General features: G+C 38.8%; 2 protein-coding genes across 2 annotated transcripts in view; one reads left to right on the plus strand and one right to left on the minus strand.

Annotated features, from left to right (window-relative positions):
* Positions 1 to 17,585, plus strand: part of LOC145469947 (tyrosine-protein phosphatase non-receptor type 21-like) — a 64,261-nt gene extending 46,676 nt beyond the window's left edge. The window contains exons 11-21 of the mRNA XM_081453765.1: positions 3,265 to 3,301; positions 3,647 to 3,689; positions 9,106 to 9,523; positions 10,834 to 11,002; positions 11,466 to 11,540; positions 11,676 to 11,750; positions 12,641 to 12,712; positions 14,302 to 14,430; positions 14,800 to 15,031; positions 16,419 to 16,579; positions 16,719 to 17,585. Coding sequence (XP_081309891.1) covers positions 3,265 to 3,301; positions 3,647 to 3,689; positions 9,106 to 9,523; positions 10,834 to 11,002; positions 11,466 to 11,540; positions 11,676 to 11,750; positions 12,641 to 12,712; positions 14,302 to 14,430; positions 14,800 to 15,031; positions 16,419 to 16,579; positions 16,719 to 16,847 — 1,540 coding nt within the window. The 3' untranslated portion in view covers positions 16,848 to 17,585. The remainder of the gene's footprint in view (positions 1 to 3,264; positions 3,302 to 3,646; positions 3,690 to 9,105; positions 9,524 to 10,833; positions 11,003 to 11,465; positions 11,541 to 11,675; positions 11,751 to 12,640; positions 12,713 to 14,301; positions 14,431 to 14,799; positions 15,032 to 16,418; positions 16,580 to 16,718) is intronic.
* On the minus strand, positions 4,949 to 8,448 carry LOC145469992 (uncharacterized). Its single transcript, XM_081453821.1, has one exon. The coding sequence runs from the start codon at positions 5,687 to 5,689 to the stop codon at positions 4,964 to 4,966; it is 726 nt and encodes a 241-aa protein (XP_081309947.1). The 5' UTR covers positions 5,690 to 8,448; the 3' UTR covers positions 4,949 to 4,963.
* Positions 17,586 to 21,887: the final 4,302 nt, after the last annotated feature.

Raw genomic sequence — 21,887 nt, forward strand, 5'->3', positions numbered from 1 at the left:
GCCAAAACTGTGTTTCATGCCAGCCTTAATGCAAACTGGAGAACCATACTTTTGGGCTGAGTGTACTCTTTATTCAGTCGAGTAAAATTAGGGCAAAAATATTTTAATTTAACAGACAATTAGCTAGTTAAAATGCTATTGTCAAGGGTTTTTTTCTTTTGAGACAGCTAGTTACACTACGTACAATACTAATACAGTACTTACATTACTTAAAATACTTCATATCCAATATGATTAATTCCACCACTTACAATACTAAGACTTACACTACTTATAATACAATGCGATCACTTACGTTGTTTACAATAGTGAATACTAATACTTACACTACTTATATTACATACAAAACAGTACTTACACTATTTACTATACTAATACTTACACTACTTACAGTACAATACGATAACTCATGTTGCTTATTAAATACACAATACTAACACCTAAACTACTTACACTTCAATACGATTACTAGTGAAAAAGACAGCATGAAATGTTTGTAAAGAGCAGTCATACCCTTGACGATCAAATAATAAAAACCTTCAATTTTTGTTAAATACTTGTGCATTTCAGTCCAATTCTGTAGTCCCTATGTGTGATATGTACACTGCCCTGTCATTGCTACGCTAAAGCAACCATTGCTTTTAGAAATTCACGGAGGCATTTAAGAAAATGAGGTTATAATTATGCTTGCCTCTTAGGTGTTGTTAATGACAAGGGAGTAAGGAAACTAACTTGGCTGTTGATGTTCTATCACTGGCACTACTCAGTATTGTTCTTGTCTTCTGTTCATTAATGTGTATTTGAAAATGTTTGATGCTGTAGTGTTCTGGACCAGTAATCATGTTTACCTGCATGGTTCTCAGCACTGCCAACCTAAACGTGAAACACGCGGATTATTTTCTTGAAATGTTGTTTCCTTTCCAGTCGTGATGGTTTCATAGTGTATGCGTTTGTTTCTATTCTTTCTAATGCCTAATGTAGTTTCTGTGTGCAATCTGATGACTAGTATTCAGAAAGTTTAATTTCAGTATCTATTTCTATTTTTCTTAACATTTGTTGTTCTGTATGTATGGAGTCCTCACGATAAAAGTTAGACTGTATGCTAATACAAGTACACATGTATATGTACAGTGTCGCTGTTGATGCTAACTTCTTCGCGTAACTTGCCAAATCTGTCCAAAGCAGCTTGTTGTTTGAATGTATCTCTTCTGAAGCTTTGGTGATCTGAGCTTTGCACAGGAAACATTCTATTTTAGCCTTCGTCCCACAAAGGTCATTAAGCTAAAAGGCATGTGCACACAGTAATTTGGCCGTGTATATCAAAGGTCATTAAGCTAAAAGGCATGTGCACACAGTAATTTGGCCATGTATATCAAAGGTCATTAAGCTAAAAGGCATGTGCACACAGTAATTTGGCCATGTATATCATCAAAGGTCATTAAGCTAAAAGGCATATGCACACAGTAATTTGGCCGTGTATATCAAAGGTCATTAAGCTAAAAGACATGTGCACACAGTAATTTGGCTGTGTATATCAAAGGTCATAAAGCTAAAAGGCATGTGCACACAGTAATTTGGCCATGTATATCAAAGGTCATTAAGCTAAAAGGCATGTGCACACAGTAATTTGGCTGTGTATATCAAAGGTCATAAAGCTAAAAGGCATGTGCACACAGCAATTTGGCCGTGTATATCAAAGGTCATTAAGCTAAAAGGCATGTGCACACAGTAATTTGGCCATGTATATCAAAGGTCATGAAGCTAAAAGGCATGTGCACACAGTAATTTGGCTGTGTATATCAAAGGTCATTAAGTTAAAAGGCATGTGCACACAATAATTTGGCCGTGTACATCAAAGGTCATTAAGCTAAAAGGCATGTGCACACAGTAATTTGTATATCAAAGTGGGAGGCAAGGTGGCCTAATGGTGGTGGACTTTGTATTGAGTGCAGCAGGTCCAAGAAATTGTTCTGGCTCATTATGTTGTGGTCTTAGGCCCGGTCCAAACGCCTCTCCACTCATGTGCCGAACCAAACTTGATTAAGTTCGACTTTAGAGCGACTTTGGAGCGACGGCTGGTTCAGATGGCATACTTGCGTCGAACTTAATTCGGGAAGCCGGTGGTAACAATTTTCGAGGAGAAAATATGCGTTCTGAATTCATGAACTCTGTCCAAATAGAAAAGCTGTGACTAACATTTCGCTGTTATCATGCTGTTATAGCAATATTTAGGGAAGCAAATTCAAACTCAAGGTTCAGTGTTTGTATTTAGACCAGTTTTCTCCTGGTCAAATCGACTTGTTAAAAGGAAATCTAATAAGCTGGGCTATTATCACGAAGAAAAAGCAAAAAATGAATTTGCGCTAAAGAAACTCGCTTATACAGTCCCGTTTCTCATAAATTGAAGGCATACTGGTATTTTGTTGTCTTTATTTTTAGCAACGCCTTTGAGCTTCATGCATGACTGGTCACGCCACTCAATTTTGAGCCAATCACGAGTCCTGTTATATGAAAAATAAAGTACAGTAATTTATGCATAAGGTTCGACACATGAGGAGAACGCCGTATGAATCAGCTGCCGCTCCAACGTCGCATAGTGCGGGAGACCCTGCCGAATTTAATGTTGTTTGCCGCACCAAACTTAACCTGCCGAACCAAACTGATTCAAACGCCGCTCTTCTGCTGTACTTAACTCATCAGTTAGGTTCGGCGCAACAAAGACTGCAACCAGCTGCAACAAAGACTGCCACTCAAGAATCGGGCTCTTGAGTCACTTAAGAGCCTGTCAACAGTGACGCGCTGACCATCGCCTCTCCGAGACGAGGATGCCATATAGGTTCGGTGCATGAATGGAGCGGCGTTTGGAACGGGTCTTAGGCAATACGCTTTACGTTCACATTGTTATTCGCATTGGACTAGCATCCTGTCCAGGGAGGAGTAGGGATGTTCCTAGTGACTTCATGATACTGACACTGAATATAAGTAGTAGTCTAGAATGTAGACTTTATCTTTCGTCTTTGGAGAATTCTACTCTACCTTTACTTTCTGGCTATGAACTAATCTCTTTCATCATTCATGGTAAACACCATCTGCTGTCAGCTGCCCACTTTTCATTGTCACATATCAATATTCATCTACATTGTGATGAGTGGTAAGTATTTCTATACTATTCTGAACCAGTTGTGCACTTCGGACAGAACTCTAGTTGCATTATGGCCCTGGTTTGAATTACATTGCTTACTCCGATATGTGTGTTTATTTCAGTGAAACAGCAACACGCAAATTCAGTAACAAGACTGGGGTAAGTTTGCTTTAGGTTGCAATCCTTTCACCTGAAGAAAAGTTATTGTCACCAATTGGGATAGAAATCAATCTAGAGAGACCGTATTGAACTACATTTGCGCAAACCGAACGACGATCTTCGAAATCTGGAAATGAAAACTGTCTCGAGTGTCTATACATCTTCTCAGTCGAGACTAAAGTTAACGAGAAAACGGAAAACTAAAATAGTTGTAGTCTGTACTAATTAAGATCCGATATCCAAAAACTCAATACTTCTAACACTTCTTCTTCTATGTCTATACACAAATACTTCTAAAATGGGTTGTTAACTCACACTCTTGAAACTCCTGCCCTGTTTTTCAAGGTTACTACTAGTTATGGTGGGAATTCATCGCAGTCTTCCTCAAGTAAGTTATGGCTTTTTAAATTGTTTATGTATGTATCGATGGATGGATGGATTGATTGATTGATCGATCGATCGATCGATTGATTTATTTATTCAACCCAGGCAACCGCACAAACAAGATACGCTCAGTGATTTCTGTGTTTGTCTGTTTGTTTGTTTTTTATCGATTTGTTGTTTCATTCTAGGAGGGGAGGAAACGGAATAAATATAAATAAAATAAATATGTTTCTATGTTTCTTCGTCCTTACTTTAGTAGGTTTTATTCGACTAACTGGTCATTAAGGTAGTCCATAAGGTAAGAAAAGGTCATGAAAGTTGTTTTTAAAGTATCGAAGCTGTTGACCCCAGCACTGAACTGAACTCCATTGCTTTGTTTCATTTATTTATTTGTAACATTTCAGTTTTTCACTCGTTTGTCTCACGATGGAGTCACTTCAAGATGTAGATTGCGTCGTTTCAACTGCTATACTGCTAGTCTTCATCCGGCGATGAGGTCAATTGTTGCCTGTTGCTATTTGTAGCACCTTGGTTTGCTGCTATCGGTGTATTTCGATCCTCATTATTATTCTGACTTTGTGACGCTGTTCCCTCATGGGTCCGCATCTTAACTGACCGGCTGTTGTGCTTTCTGGTTATAGGTATCCATGCTTCAGGAATATAATTGCACTATCTCTATTGATGATATTTGGATGAAGTCTTATTTTACAATAACTGCAGAAATTCTTGTGCGCTCATTGGCTAATTTTCAGCGTCAATATGCGGACAGACACATGAATTTATGATTTATGCGATGCGTCAACGAGCGAGAGTGAACAATTTGACAATCTGTTATCGTAACAAACAAATTGACATCAGTTTTTCATGCGTCTGTCCTGTTATTGACAATGAATTTTGTCATAACATTGTCAAAGTAGTCTGTGGATCCACTCAGCTATCGCCTGGTAGATCCACACAGCTACTTTGACAATGTTATGACGAAATTTATCATCAATAACAGGACAGACGCATGAAAAACTGACGTCAATTTGTTAAATGGATAGCTTCCTAGTCCCTTCGTGTGTACCAGTGAGGGTCACGATCAATAAACTTGACTTTGTCCCAAGTAGGTAAATGCCAGTCGTCTCGTTGGGGTGTTCTGAAATTGCGGAGGATTGTGTACAAGCAAGCCGTATGTCTCTGTCATGTTCTTTTATCCTCTCTCGGATAGCTCTCCCTGTTTCTCCGATATACACTTTGCTGCATTCACAAGGAAAGTAGGAAGTATAAAGTAGGAACTTAGAGTTGTGTCAGATTTAAAGACAGTGCGTACGCTTTGTTGTTGTAGGCAGCGGCGAAGAACCTCTGATACACCTTTGTTACAGGGTAAAAACGCAGTTGATTGAAATTCCTGTGTGGGTTCTTGGTTAGCTGTTGCTCTTGTTGTTTTCGTGAGCTTCTGTACAAATGAGGAAGGGTATCCATTAGAAACAAGTACTGATGACAAGTGTTTTCTTCCTTGATAGCTGAAGGCTTCGTTATGAGGTGTTTAGCACGATTATAAAGGCATTTCACAATACCACGTTTCACTGACTGAGGATGGTGTGAGTCGTAGGCTAGGTATTGGTCAGTGTGTGTTGGTTTCCTGTATACAGTGGTAGTGAGAAGACTGTCTGTGTCTCTTGTAACTGATGTTTCAAGAAAGGGAATGATGTTATTTCTCTCGATTTCCATGGTAAAATGAATAGTTGGTTGTTGACTATTCAGATGATGTAGAAAGCCGTCGACATTGTTTCGATCTAAGAATGTAAAAGTGTCATCTACATATCGCCTCCAGATCTCAGGTTTGCAATGCGCAGTAGTTATCACCTGTTCCTCAGATTCTTCCATATAAAGGTTAGCTATAACTTCGGAGACAGGGCTCCCCATGGCTGCTCCGTCTTGCTGTTCATAAATCGATTCATTAGATTGGAAATATGTTGATCTCAAAACGAAATCTAAGAGGTCGGTAATTTGTGTAGGCATAAGGTTCGTGCGGTCGGGAAGACCGGGATCATTTTCTAGTTTTCGTAATGCGACCTATACGGCACCCTCGATTGGCACATTAGTAAACAGTGATTCTACGTCAAGAGATATCATGTCCTCATTTTCTAGTATTCTTTCGTGGTTGATCATGTTCATCTATCCTATCTTACACCACGATGAATAATGTACACATCTTTAATGACATCTCAGTTTTCTCAGTTGGTTGATTATGTGCTCATTCAGCAAACCCAATTTGCACTGAGATTCTAATTAAACAGCTGTGTTCACGTCATCAGTCATCATTAAATGGTCATGTACGAGACGACTATCAGACCGTGTGTAGGGTGGTCGGTAGGTTTAAGAATTCATTCAACTGGGCAGTTGGAGCGACTCCGCTTCTGACTGGCTGCATAGGACATTATATTTTCGTTGTAATTCAGATTTCTTGTTTGGAGACGTAACTTGTCAACAGTTAGGATACCGCGCTAAACAAACACAACTTTCAGCAAGAGGGGTTTCCTTGAATAAGTTCACCATCTGATGGTGTAATCAGTACCAATCCACTTCAGTTCTCAGGTGTACTTTTGTCACGTATAAATTTTCAAAAGATGATTTTTTACAAGACGTCCTCGCACTGAGGGAATTGTAAGAAAACAGTATAAACAACTGCTGTTCATCCTGGGCAAAAAAAACAAGAAAAAAAGAACAAAGGAAAAGATCCTTTGTACTGGCTGAACCAGTGACCCCAAGACGGTAGATGAATTCTGTACTCCACGTTCACATAATTGCGAATTTCTCAGCTATAAATGATTCAGTCCGAAATAAAATGATCATTTTAATACCAATCGTATAGGAATACTTTTCACCCAATATCAGAAAAAAGTTCTAATATTCGAACCACAGTCAACTCTCCGCTAACGGACACTCTCGGAAACGGACTTCTCTACTTACAGACACTTTTGTTTCAATTCCCCGTTTTACCTCCCAGTCAAACTCTGTTATACTCTACTCACCCTGAAAGATTATAAAATATTTTGTAACTAATCTTAATAAACACAAACACAGCATCAGGGGTGGGGATCTCGTTTATTGATACAGCGAGCGTTTACATCATCACCATAAAGAAATTACAGCAGTGAGAAAACAATAAAGCAAAGTTGAAAGAGATGCGTTCGAGTGGCTCTTGCATAACTTACAAAATCTTAAATAGCCTAATAGCCCCTAGGGATTCATCATACCTACAAGCACGCCTAGAGAACGTCTACAGTTAACACGAATCATACATTATAAACATACTCCAGTGTCATTAACGAAACGTCACAAAATATATTTGCACATTCCCGTAAGCAGACACTCTCTCGCAATAGGACGCGGACACTTTTGAAAATGAAAATTAGATTTTGCTTTTGTTAACGCTCTCTCGTACGCGGACAACCCATTTATAATAACTGCCTCTTGGCAGTGAAATGGATTGTGTCTCAAAACTGTCATAGGACCAAGCAAACCTTCTCTGGTCACGATATACCTTCAATCCTGGTCACTAGTGTTGGACAGTTCACGGCAGATGACTTCATAGGCGGCCTCTCTTAAGACCAAGACCACGTAAGCCCGCCTGCCCTTCCCCCCTGTCAATGTTGATAAAAAAAAATATTGAAAAAAAACCTTGACAATAGCTTCAGAATAGCCACATTTCAAGAATTGTTCGCCTCCTAGAACAGTATTCTCCAACTAAAGTGACGATTAGATAGATATTCACGTCTTATTCCAGTAATAAGGATTTTTCAGCAATCACGTTCGGTTCCAGCACAACTGTCTAATTACTTTCTATTGTCCCTTTTTCCTTTTTAACCACATCCGATCTAGTCTTCAGAATAGTTTCATTTTCTTTCAACATTGCTAGGGGGTAGGGGGTCAGTTATACTTGCTTCTACTCATCTTTTTCTAAATAATCAAGGACGTAGTTGAAATCGTGGGTTTTAGCACGCAAAAGGGGAGGTGTCCCAACAACTTATGGCCAGGATTGTTGTTTCTTAATGGGCTGTTTTTAAGGATAACCAAAGTTACGTATGAACGGCAGCAATAAGTTCCCTTTAACTTTCTGTTGAATATAGAAGAGATGTACTGTATATATGTTTTTTCGAGTTTTAACATTTGGTATCAATGTAGAGTTTCAGTAGCTATTTTTGGTTACGCAATGAAACATGTAATTAACACCCACTGATTAACTCTCCCGTAAGTGGACATCCACCCTATTTTTCTTAGCTGTCCGCTTATGGTAGTATATAGACTTAACCAAGACTAACAGCGGAGCTCCTGGGCCGGGTTGTTCAAAGCCTGATTCAGGTAACCCAGGATAAGGGAAAATTTTGTTTGAGTTTTTTGCTAGCTTTGTAGAGGTTTTCTTTTTATATTATTTGGCCTTCTGAGTTAATTGAATAATCTCAAACAACAGAAAACATAAGCAGTGAAAAACATTTTTATGCAAGAAAAATATATACTTTGGTTAACTTTTAATCCTAGGTTAGCGTTAATCGCCTTCCGAAAAACCCTGCCCAGCTGATTACAACAAGTTAACATGATCCGAGCCCGCGATCCGATTAAAAATATATACATATCACTTGGCCAGCGGTCAACATCAAAAAAGCATGCAACCTTGATGAAAACCAAACGTGAGCCCGCGATATGGTCACATGATAGTGGTCAGTGAATACCTTGTTTTGACAGGTGTTGATTGGCCATATTATGGATGTCTAATATCAAATATGGGGTATGGCCGCCATGTTGCGCGACGTTGTCGTCGTCGTTGGGCGCACCCGCTTGCGATCCATGCCACTAGCCATGTTGACCATGTGTAAAAAGAGTTCCATGGTTTTCTACTTCTATGCATACATGTGGTTCTCTTCCTATAGTTATTGGGCTCCACTTGGCTGGCGGCCCTTGGGGCCGCTGGAGCTCCGCTAATAATTCTCGTAAGCGGACAGCTCTACTAACGGACGCTTTTTCCAGTTCTCGAGGGTGTCGGCTTACTAGAGAGTTGACTGTATACGAATTATTTCATTATATAATTTTGTCTATTTTATATCTTGTTTGATTACTCAATTCAATTGAACAGATTTGAGGAATAAAGATAATGAAAATACATAACGACATAAGAGCGTGAACCTGGTTACGACGATAATTTGACCGAAGCGCCATGCGCTGTGTAAAAATGAAATCTTTGTAATGTCTTTTCTAGTACTTTCCTAGTGGTGTCCTCCATCCCTCCTCTTAACATCCAACAGAGCATTATATCCTAGAACATGACATTGTACATGAGGACGGAAAATCCTTTATATTGTCCTTTTTGACAGGTTAAAACCAAGAAGTTATCCAAAACGCTTTGAGGTAATTGAGAACATTTCTTGGTTGATTTTCAGGATCTGTGAAAGGTTTAGTCAATCCTGTATTCAGTGAACCAGACTGCGCTATCCCCGAAGAAAGGAGTCGCATTCAAGACAAGCACATGGTCGGTTGTGTGTCACGTGACTCCTCAAGTTCAGCCAATCGCTACACGTTACCCAGACCACAGTCCGTGAACTTTTCTTCAATGGACAATCGAAATGACTTCTTACTGCATGACGACTTGTGTACTTCTCAGAACTCACTTGATCAAAATCAAGGCTTGTACGTTCAAGGACTATTTAATAATGCAGCAGTAAATAATGAAGTGGGAAGTTCATTGTCCATGGATTCGGGAAATCCTCTTGGAACACAGTCACTGGAGAGTTTTGATGACAGAAGTCACAACACACCTCCTAACAGGTCCTCGGGGGAAGCTTGCTCTGATATTTCAAGGTATTTGTTAAAGGCATTCTGCTTCTTGTGTAAACCGGAAGGAGGGATGTTGTAGGAGTATTACAATGACTATGTTCACAGGAAATGAAGAATTTACTGGATGCAAACTCTTACCAGTTCAGGGCTCTTCATCTTGTCATAAGCAAATTGTCTGGCACCAAACTAAATACAAGACTGTCTTTCTGTTTCGTCTGTCACTCACATTTGTAACACCAACTTTTTGGGCACTATTTCAGCTAATTTCTGCACACTTAAATTATTTCTGTACTCTTATCGGCCAAGACACGTAAATTTATCACTTTATTGTAAGAGTGAAATACACTGCAAAACAATGAAGTTGAAAATGATTGACAGGTGCGGCAGTTTGGTGCAGAATCGATCTCGGACTAATAAAGTGGCGGACAAAAAAGTATTTAAATATCATGCGTAGAATAATGAACGTTGAATAATTTTCAGAATTGATAAATACGGCACAGTTCACTAACCCATGAAGAACCGTAGCAGACCCTTAGGGATTCTCCCTCTTCGCTATATTCTCAAATTCAACTTGGAAGAAGGCCTGCTTTTCATGCAGGTCTTACAGAGAGAGAATGAACATATGCTTGAATTAACACGGGTTACAAACTAGAGGGCAAAATTGCCCCTTTTATCGAGGGCAAAATGTAGAGAAAGACCGGCTGCAACGATGATAAAAAATCGCTTTGCTATTGTTTTGCAACTGAATTACCTTCATCACTGGCAATTTTTGCTTCCGAAAACTTCCTAAAACATGTAATCAGGCCATGCGATTGCCTATACAAAGTTTTTAGCCAATAAAGTTGAAGAAGGTTGACACTTGAATTTGTCACGAAACTTACTAAAGCGTGAGAAAATGCCGCTCGCATTTTATCAACAAATGATCACATGATTTTTCTCGTGCAATTTGGAAAAAAGAAAGATCAGTAAATTTTTTAAATACTGCAGATTATACCTGCCCCACGACCTTTTGCAATCTTGTTAGCCTTTGAAAAATTTCCTCGTCCCTATTTATTCCAAATTGAACTCGAAATCATGTGATTACTGCCTGTGCGAATTAGGGCATTTCCTGTGGATATCTGATTTATCTATGGACCTGAAAATGTTTTCCCGATATTCAGTGAGCCTTATAGAGGCCTTAATTTTCTTAAGGTCATTTTTTACAATTACATAATGGCTCACAAAGTAAAGGAAAACAAAATCTTTCGGAAAATAGCAGGTTATGATAAACCCCGATCTTCAGTTAGTTTTGATTTTGAGGCAAAAAAGGACAGTATGCATTTGTTCTATGACAGGCCAACTCGTCCAGTGTCACTAAACTTGGAGCAGATAGCGGCAGATAATTCAAGCGAGGTTACAGGTCAGACCAGCGGTTATAGCACATCAAATGATTCAGACTTGGAAGAATCCAGGGAGTTGGATTTTGATATTGAAGACGAGATGTCACTCTCTCGGGAAACACAGGTACATGTGTTGGAACCTTAGGGGCTTTGCGTGAATTAGTAGAAGGAAGGGAAGAAGTGATTGGCTGTGAGTAAAATTGACTGAAGCAATGGGTTGAGTGAGGCTGGGGAGGAGGGAAGTTGGTGGATAGGTGTGCCGGGAAGAAGGGCCACATGCTGTTTTCAGTATTAATGTTTGTTTCCGAGGGAAAGGAATTAAGATCCGCTTTGGGTGAATTGTGACGTTACCAACTTATGTTATAAATGGACAATTAGTTTGTAAAGTGATAATCATTTCTGAATGTTTACAGTCTTTACAAGCTTTTACAAGTGAGGTGGTTCTTGAGAATCTTCAGAGGTAAAAAGACAACAGTTCGGATGTATCACCATCACTGTCTGTACAATGGCAGTTTCAAAGGCGAATGTATAATCCGTGCATTAAAATAAATAACCCAAAAGTTGCTTGTTTGGAATTTCCTTTTTAGCTTGAAGAACTAGAGAAAATCTTTAGTGAAGGGCAGGTGTTTACAGAGTTCCAAAAGGTCGAGCGGAGGAGTGAGGTCAGTGTTGAAATACTGTGGAACTTCTGCTAAATTTCACTTGCTGTAGGCCGGTACCTCTCGTCAGCGGTTTTCAACCTTTCATAAGCAAACACTTTGATGCAGAGCATTTACCATCGACTGTTGTTCTTTCAGAAGCTAACAACTACTAGCGCACAGTGTGGTGGAAACACAGAAAAGAATAGGTACAAAGACGTAGTTCCATATGAGGTGAGATTTACTGTGTGTGACTTTGGAATATCGTTTCTTACATTTAAAGTGCCTATGACAAATATTTTGTTATTTGCTTTATGGAATCTACACGATATTGTGATATGGAAATCGAAAAATATAATTGGATATCGTTGCTTTTTTACTACGTTTCAGCCGTCTGAAAATGTGAGATTTCACTTCCAGTTGGGTCAGAAACCCTGAAGGGTTAGAACCTGGGACTAGTCAGGCTGTGACGTAAAAATAAGAACGTAGGTCTAATTATTTTCGATCTAAACAAATAGAAACGAAAATAATGAGTGAAATATACTATGAATTAGGCAATCAAGCGTAATTCCAATTTTGGTTCAAAATTGTAAACATTTACGAAAGATAAGTAGACCTATGTTCTTGTGTTGACGTCACAGCCCGACTAGTCCCAGGCCCTAACCCCACGGTTTCTGACCCACGTTTTTAGAAGGCTGAACAACGATATCTAATTTTATTTTTCGATTTCTATATCACGATACAGTGATATCACGATATAGAGTCGATTCCATAAAAATGTGGAAATATACACAGCAGATTTGCTTTCACAGTGGTGACAAATGATTTAGTCACGATACATTCAGCAAACATGAAGCATGTAAAATTTAGCTTTAGCTTTCCTCAGAGATCTTATAGTGTTTCTTATCGTTGATTCTTATTAATTGATTCATACAAATCTAATTCTTAATTTCAGTTATCTTTTCAAGCAGGAATTGCTTGATTTAAGTAGTCACTGTTGAAATAAAGAGCGTTGTTGTTGTTGTTGTCACTAGTGATTCCCTTTTTATTCCTCTTAGACTGCGCTTCAACAGCAAAAGTTGTTCTTCCCTGACTGTTGTTTGTTTGTTTGATTGATTTGACAGGAAACTCGAGTTCGTTTGAATCCTCGGGACAACTCAAGTGGTAGTGACTACATCAATGCAGACTTTGTTAAGGTAAAGATAGAATGAGTAATTATATTGTTATCACGAGGCTGTGCCTCGTGAGTCCACAACATTTTGACCACTGTGATGACAGACCACGCTAAACCACATTCGATTTTTAAATAGAATATTTGTTTGTTGATTTGAAAAGAACCCCTGACAGTTCTTTAGAGAATAATGATGGGGTTGAATTTCTTAACCAGATTAAGATGTCTCTTTTCTACGAAAAAAGTATTTTCTGAATGAAAACGAGAATGTCCAATCAGAGAACGGCGTTCGTGACAGAATGCTAGTAGATTTATACTAATGTTATATAGATAACACTGATCCACAGATTAAAATAATCGGCTCCGAAGGCAATGGTGCGTTGTCAGAAAAGTATGGTGCATTGGAATTCACGCTAGTACGAAAATTCTTAACAGTGGACATGCATAATGAGCTAAACAAGCTACCGGTGCCAACAAAAATAATTAGCAGGCGCCGAAAATGTGAAAGCAAAATCTGAGCAATTTGATATCAATGTTTGACCACCTTACGTTATTTCAGTTACCTTGAGACTTAGAGAAAATCGGAGTTCTTTTTCCGAGTATGCCTATGTCACTGACAGAGAATCATTTTGTTACGGTTTTTTTTTATGGGAGTGATAGTGGACAAAAAGTCATACTGTTTAATAGCAAACACATCCTGATCGAGGACAGGCCGATTTTTCTGAAAAGCTGGTTCAAAGCGGTAATAGTACTATCCTGGATACTATCCTGTTCTGCCAAGAATTCAAACAAAGCTATAACAAGACGTTTCTGCAGTTTCGACGTATCAAGCAGGGCGATTGAAAGTTGGTATCGGATTTTTCTTCCTAGTTCTTTTACCTGGTCTTGGCCAACACAAGGTGTACATGAAGCAGTCATGTTCGCCGCTTTGCAAAAAGCCAAATCAGAGTTTCAAGAACTAGTGCAGTGGGCGTCCGTTTTTATTTTGTTCTTAAAAAAATAAATTAGAATAAAAACACCTGCCCAATGCACTCTGATTTGGCGTATTGTTTCCGGTTACTCCTTTTCTGTAATTATTCTTCTAGAGTTTATACTTGCTTCGGTGTTGCTCGTGCGATATTGAAATTGGCCATTACAAAAATATTTTCAGATTCTACATAATAGAAGGAGCAGTTCAAGTCACCTTTCATTTTGAGGTTAAACTGAAAATTGTTGTTGAAATTCTTTGGTGTAGAAATTTAAGTTGAAACTATTAAAGTTTGATGCTTTTTGTGCATTTTTGAGGTTAACAACAATTGTAGATTCCCAATCGTTCATCCATTTTTATTGACTCTGAGTCTGAGCCATAGATTTTACCCTCCATGCGAGGATTAGACAAAATGATGTAATCACCATGGAATTAGAGTAGGTCTTGTTAAAATTCTAACGTGGTGCTGACAGGCTCTTGGGACTAAAACAAATGAAATCATGTTGAGGTGAAGGAATGAAGTAATAATTCTTTGGGTTTAGTCCCCTTAGGCCTTCTCACCTGGTCCCCATTTTTAAGATAATTTTGAATTCCATTGCTTTTTATCTTGCATTGAATTGCATTTGTGCACTGTGGTTCCCTTGCAGCTGGACGTGGGCGCTCGAACGTATCATTACATTGCGGCCCAAGGCCCTATGGAGAACACTGTTTCTGATTTCTGGCAGATGGTGTGGGAACAGAATGTTAGAATAATAGTGGCGGCAACAGACGACAAGGTACAACATTTCGTTTCTTCGACTTGCAACAACTGTCTGGTTCAGATGATCAAAAGTCTCCCAACACATGGGATTGTAGTATGTTCACTTCAAAAAAGAATTGACTGATTTGTACAAAATGCTATTTGCTGGAAAATATTAGAAATGCAGCCTACAAAACAAAGAGACCTCAATCTGTCAAACTTGGCTTATCTAAATTTTGAATGCACTATTATTGCATAGCAGTTGCTAAGTTGTGTTGTAGTCACAGTTGTTTATGTGTTTGGGATTAGGTTTGAGCAACCCAAAATCTAGTGTTACGTTGACTGAAGAGTGCACTAGTGTGAATAAGTGTGATCGATATGTATTTGTTATTGCTTCTAAAATTAGATAAACAGTAAGGGCGCCTGCTATCCTTACTGGCCAGAGGACTTGTATGGGAGCAGAAAAACATTCAATTCATTCGATGTGGAAACTGTGTCAATCCGAAACACATCTTCTTATAAGGTGCGCAAGCTATCCTTAAAACAGGCTTCCACAAATCAAACGAGAATCATTCATCATTTGCACTTCACGGAGTGGCCTGATCATGGCGTGCCACAGAACCCTAAACACTTTCTTGGTAAGTATTTCTTTGTTACATTACTCTGTTGTTTGGATATTCCTTTTGCAGAGAATAAAACGGAAAAAAGCCATGGCTTTTGCCTTTGCTCCAGATGGACATGTCGAGGTCGCCGTGGAAAGAATTGTTTCATGCTTAGACTGCTCTTGATTGCTTGTTGCTCATGTGTGACTTAATCGTTGAACGAACGGGTGTCTCTCCACTAAATGTTACAAGCTGAAATGTTTGTATTAATATAACAGCCTAAGCAGGAAGTAAGCTGTGGCTCATCAGATGGGCTTTTCATGTTTTAAGTTTCTTTTAGATAACAACCTAACATGTAAACACAAACTGTTGGTATATTTGCATTGCCAGGTCAGTAAAACAGGTAACTTCACATTAAATAATGGTGATGACACGGAATTAAAAGATTCTTGAAATTCCAGGGTATTGTCAGTCATAGAAAGATAATATCGTAAATGTAGCTGTGTTAGTGAAACACATTGCTTTAGATTTCTGAGATTGCGCTGATTGCGGGCAGTTTTTGTTTTTGGTATTGTTGTGGGTACTTCTGGTTGTGGTAGACGTTATGATCGTTGCTGGGTGTGATTTGTTGTTTTACAGGCGTTGTGGTTCTTGTGAGCATTGTGGGTATTTTGATTCATTGTTATCGTTGGTACTGCTGTTGTTTGTGTGAGGTTGTTGGTACTGCTGTTGTTCATGTGAGGTTGTTGGTACTGCTGTTGTGAGGTTGTTGTTAGTACTGCTGTTGTTTATGTGGGATTGTTGTTGGTACTGCTGTTGTTTATGTGGGGTTGTTGTTGGTACTGCTGTTTTTCATGTGAGGTTGTTAGTACTGCTGTTGTTTATGTGGGATTGTTGTTGGTACTGCTGTTGTTTATGTGGGGTTGTTGTTGGTACTGCTGTTGTTTATGTGGGATTGTTGTTGGTACTGCTGTTGTTCATGTGAGGTTGTTGTTAGTACTGCTGTTGTTTATGTGGGGTTTTTATTGGCACTGCTGTTGTTGTGATGTTGTGTTGTTGGAATTTCGGTTTTCGTGATGTTGTGATGTTATGTTGTTGTTGTTGTTGTTGTTGTTGTGATGTTGGTGTTGTTATTGTTGGTAATGTGGTTGTGACGTTGTAGTGTTTTAGGAAATGTGTGAGTATCGTTATTATGGGTGGTGTGGAACTTGTTGTGGCTGATATGAGTGGTGTGCTTAGCTCAGTAGTCAAGAAAACGTCACTGTCGTTATTGAGCAAAACGGGATAAAACAATCTTGAAAAAGTCTTAACCAAGAAACGTGCCAGATACAAGTGAGTGAATTGTCGCTCTTACAATACCCGGGGCGTGTTATACTGGTGCCACCTGATACTGTACATTCTATTTTCGTGACTGTTTCTACAGAATTCCTTGATGAGTTAGAGTCTGTGAGGCAGAAGGTCAGCTTGAGCCAGGTTCATGCGCAGGAGGTCCAACCGGTGGCGGTTCACTGCACGGCTGGTGTAGGGAGGACTGGGGTCATTATACTTACTGACCTTATGATCGCCTGTTTACAGAGTAATCAGGTAACATCGAGCAACGTTTACTCAACTTTCATCGACATGTTGAATCAGCTAAGAATACCATATAGGTCAGAAAATTAGCACTTACAATCAGGACCATCCGACTACATCTAAAGTTGTTCTATTTTTTCTTTCGTTACAGCGAGTAAATATCCTCAAGTCACTGATTCGTCTCCGATGCCAGAGAATGCTGTTAGTAGCAAACTTCGGCCAATATCGCTTTGTATATACCACCCTCATACACTTCCTCAAAAATAGCAGGCTCATATGAAAATATCAAGCTAAATGCAATTAGCGTTAGAGCTGCATTGAGGAGCCAAGCCCACTGACAGGATTAACCTCATGGTACAGCACAATGAACTGCCCAACGCCACACCAGCTTCTTGAACACAAGTGACAGCAAGCAAGTCTTGTTGAAATTCTGTCCTGCGTTGCTTGCGAATGGTTGTATGTTCGTTTATGAATTAAACAGTAAATGACACCTTTTTAATGTCGCTGTTATTGTAAAAAGACTTAAGAGTAAAACCTCGTGAAATTTCTCAGTTTGTATGGTCTTCTTACAGAATATATTATATTACGACTGCTTGTTTCAAGTCAATTTGCTCGTATACATGTATGTACGTAAAGTGTATTTTAAAAGTGCTATTTTAATACAAAGTTTAAAACAAACGGAGACATTTTTATGACATGAATTGACTCTATTGTATCATATCTTTGAATACTATGCATTTTTCTTCATGTACTGTTTACATGCAGTGGGTTCATTCTTAACTTTTTAAAAAGATTGCGCTACTCGACAGATTGATAATTATGTAATGTACAGTCAGAAAACAGTGTGAAGCGTGAGTGTTCTCTCAGGCTCAATGGAGACTTGAGTAATTCAAGAAATATTTTAGCTAATAAATGATATCAAGTGTGCAAACAGATTAATATAATTAACTGGATGTTTTTAACATGGAGTGTATCTAACTTTTGTAAAGAGTTTTTATTAAAACATACAGTACCTTTCTTTTTCATGTGTGTTTCAGTGCGTGCTCACCATATTAAGTGCGATTTTTGTCAATTATCTTTTTGCGGTCTGACCCTTTGACGCACATTATCCGCGAGATCTTGGATTGATCTGTTTAGTAAAGAAACGCAAAATCCGTTGGCGGATTCTTTCGGATTTAAGAATCCAATCTTGGATTTTCTTAAAGAAACGCACCCTTACTGCCAGGGAGTCTACGGCAGTAATTGTCGCAAATTTACTAGTTTTACATGTAACTAACGGAGGAAGGTTTCGGCTGAATATGAACTTTTTAGCTCCTTTCATAGACAAGGAAATAAACCAGCCGCTAAGGAGAAGCAATATGTTTCCATTTTTTATTTGAACCCAGGCAAACACACAATAGTTGTAAAACAGCGGACGAAATTTCTTGAATCGAGCTAGGGGTGATCTCAGAAGATACGCACTCACAGTAGCGTTCTTTGCACTGAAAAGGGAGAACTGACGTTACCCGAAATATAGCTGCTATCCCCCATCAAAGCGAGAGTATGTTATCACTCGAAAAAAAACGCGCAGATCTGAACTAGAAAACAACGTTTATCACACTAGCAATGCGAAAACGCATGCGTCTCACAAGTTGTTTTCTACCACAAGGAAAAGCACTCTACATTTGTGTGTGTTCTCGTATGAAACGCATCTTTCACCTAACATTTAGTCGACACTGACGCTAACTAATCTGCGCATGTGTTTCGAGCAGATTGCGTTTTGTTTTCAAGAGAATAGCGCCACAAGGATAGCAAGAGATTTGCGAAAAATATTTTTAACAATAACTGTGTAATTTCTTGCGCGCTGATTGGCTCATTTTTATCACCAGTACGAGTACAGACGGATGAAATTTGAATTTATGCAAGCTTTCAAGTTCAACTTTCAGCTGTCCAATGAGATTTTATGGATTTTTTTAAGTAGCCAATCAAAAAGCGTGACTGAGCTATTGACAATGTTGGCGTCATTTTGAATAAAATCCACTTATCTTTGTTTACGGCATCTTTTCCCGTCATTTGTTCCCGGCATTTGACCATTTTGGGCTGTTGTTATTGTAAAAAATGAATTGACGTAAAAAACTGACGTCAATTTGTTAAATATAGTTTTGTCTGTTTTTAAGAAAATAACGTACGAATGACATGTTTTGCGTAATGCAATCGGGTACCTACCCCACCCAGTTCCTCTTCCCGCGAGGCTAATTGTTTAATTGAAATTATTTAATTAAACAATCATTAAAGTTTACACCTTATGACGTTAGTGCTTATTGAACAGCAGCCCCCTGAACTATCCCAATAGTGCACTCTGCACTAAAAATGAGATGAAAAATCGCTAACAAAATACTATATTTTATCTTCTCGAAAAAAAGACTAACTTAAAAAGAGAAAAAGTAACATTGATGGACAAGAGTCTTTTCCTGGTTTTAAATGCCTCGCGTAGTCTAATATCCGTTTTATTTAAGCACTTCCTTTTTCTATTTTTGTATTTGGTAAAATAACGCGTGATTTATGCTCCTGTCAAATTCTGTGGTACCAAAAGTGACAGTTTTTCTATCGACAGAGCTCAGGAGCTCAGCCTCTTTGTTAATCAGCTATTCAGTGAGTTGTGTAATTGTTCTCAAACATTTCGACTGTCAGCGGCGCACGAAAGCCCAAGGAAAACCACTTTTCTCAAAGGAGTCAGTGTTTAATTTGAAGACGTCGAAAAGACAGCAGCAAATTAATCGTTTTTTCGGACCGCTAGCACGTACGTCATCAGGAAGGTAAGCGTTATTGTAACTACGTAAGTTCTAGATAGCAGCAGACATGTAAAGATTTTAAGGAAAACGACCACTTTTTTAAGTTTAAAAAACATGTTTCGACAGAACTTCTGTCATCTTCAGTTGAATGAATGATTACAAAGCAAGTTGAATAATAAGTAGGCAAAAATGCTAATTAAGACAAATAGTAACAACAGAACGTGAAAAGGTATAAATTAAAAGGATAATTTTAGATTTACATGGTGTAATTGCTGATTGATTACACCATGTAAATCTAAAATTATCCTTTTAATTTACACCTTTTCACGTTCTGTTGTTACTATTTGTCTTAATTAGCATTTTTGCCTACCTATATCAATCCCGCAGTATTTATAACATAACCGGCAAAGTTGTGTGATCCGGTCATGATCAAGAAGCGTTATACTGATACGTAAATAGATCGCAACTGTACGCCGCTAACCAACACTTACTTCTCTTTCGATTTAGATGAAAGTCGAAGGTTAATCCTCTAGAATTACATGATAACAAAATTGTTAGACTCACAGAGTTTTTCGAAGGTTTGGAAATCAGCAGTGTGACAAAGATTCTGTGCAATAGCGTCGAAAATATGACCGCGTAACATTATCTGCGGACCGCTTAGGGAAAACATCCTTTTCGCTTATCCGACGAATTTCACTGCAAACTTTGAGAACAATTTACATTGGTTATTTGGAGTTACGACTTAAAACGTGTGACAATGTGAAATCGGTAATTCTATGAAATGTTTCCTTCCGCCTTGCTTCCCGCAGCTTCAAAAATACAGGTCCAAACAATACGATTTTCAATCGATCGAAGCCAATGTTTTGGAGGTCATCAAGTCTCGAAAACTGCAACACGTACGTCGCTCTTATAAACATGAAGCATTCAACTGAAAGTAAAACACAAACTGGATTTAACAGAACCTTGACAAAATACATTCTCGGTAAGGACAAATGTAAACGGGCTATAAACACGCGTGGGAATCTTATGTTTAGTTGACGAAATTACCATCCAAAGCAGTCCTTGAGTTTTCTTTCCTGCTGTTCGTTTGCCTGCTCCTCCACTTCGTATCTAACTTTCCATTCCTAATATACAAGCAGCTCGTCCGCAAAGACGTCTTCCCCGTCGTCGCTTGAAATATTGCAAATTGCTCTCAAAGCTCTAAGCAGTGAGTTCACAGTTGTCGAACGTGCTCGATCGAAGTTTATTTCGGAGCCTTCCGAATCGAAACTTAACTCTGACTCCAGTGACGAAAAAGAAATGATTCTGAGACAAAACTTGGACGTTTTAGTCCCAAAATACATCGGAACGATTAGTTTTGCATTCTATTTTCTCGCGCAAATACAGTGAGTTGACTGAGGCGCTACTGTGTTTGGTTCCTGGGTAGACGTCATCAGGTACCGCCGCCCCAGACTCCCTAAAACGCGGTCGTGAAACACTTAATCGCGACTTTGAAAGGGCATAGAAAATCGAGGATTCAACCAAATTCAAAAATTTCTTCGCCCAAATGCTTCAAATAAAGTCTAGATTTGTTTTAGCGAAAAAAAAAATTGGGGGTTAGGTGCACTTTAAAAAAGTGGTCGTTTTCCTTAAAAACTACGTAAGTGTATTCCTTGTTTACATAGCTCAATACAGAGATGATTTCAAAGATATTAAACTGCCAACAATCATCCCTCAAAACCCTGGAAATTACGTTTCCGAGAACCTAACTAAGTGGGGGAGTGGTGAAGCACGCCTCGGGCCCCTTAGAAGACTTCCCCTTCGGCGGACAATTCCCCAACCCCCCTTCACCAAATCCTGGATCCGCCCCAGCTGTCCTTGTCTTGATGACAAGATGATAACAAGATGACAACGTGTTTTATTCAAGATGATGAAAATAAAATACAAGACAAAGCACATATTGCAAAGGAAAACTAGAAGTCGACCTATGGCGTTTCTCTAAATAAAAGGATAAAACAGATATAAACTATGTACAATGAAAATATATAAATAGAATATTAATTGCTGGTTTTCACATGACGTCACTAAAATTCGAACTACAAAACTATTGATCCTCCTGAGATTTTACTTACATGATGTATAATAGCAGCTGAAAACTAATGTTCATACAAATATTCGCTCCGAATGGGTTCTCGGTTTTGTGATACACTTCGCTTGAATATCTAAGCTTTTGCGTGACGCGGCATTTACATGACGGCCTAGAGAGCTGTCATGATGGTTAAAAAAAGTGACTTATTTCGGGGAACTTGGCTATCTGAACAGTTCATGTCTTATAAAAAGTATTATTTTAATGTTTTAGAGTTCCTCGAGGGATAAATTCAAGCTTTTGTAGCAAAACTCAGTGACAGATGTTCCTGTTGGTTTCCGGCCGCCGTGTTGGTGCCCATACGGATGGGCACCAGCATGGCGTCTCCATACAAATCTCTATAAATTTGGGTAAAAAATTTCTCCACATATCTCGCATAAGAAAAAATCCTGTGACCAGAATCTTGGCGAGAGTCTTTGCATAT

Source organism: Orbicella franksi, chromosome 15 (assembly GCF_964199315.1).
Source record: "Orbicella franksi chromosome 15, jaOrbFran1.1, whole genome shotgun sequence".
In the NCBI taxonomy this organism is placed as follows: Eukaryota; Metazoa; Cnidaria; class Anthozoa; order Scleractinia; family Merulinidae; genus Orbicella; species Orbicella franksi.

Coding starts and splice junctions, on each gene's coding strand:
- LOC145469992 (XM_081453821.1), bottom strand. CDS start 5,689: ATGCCTACACAAATTACCGACCTCTTAGATTTCGTTTTGAGATCAACA.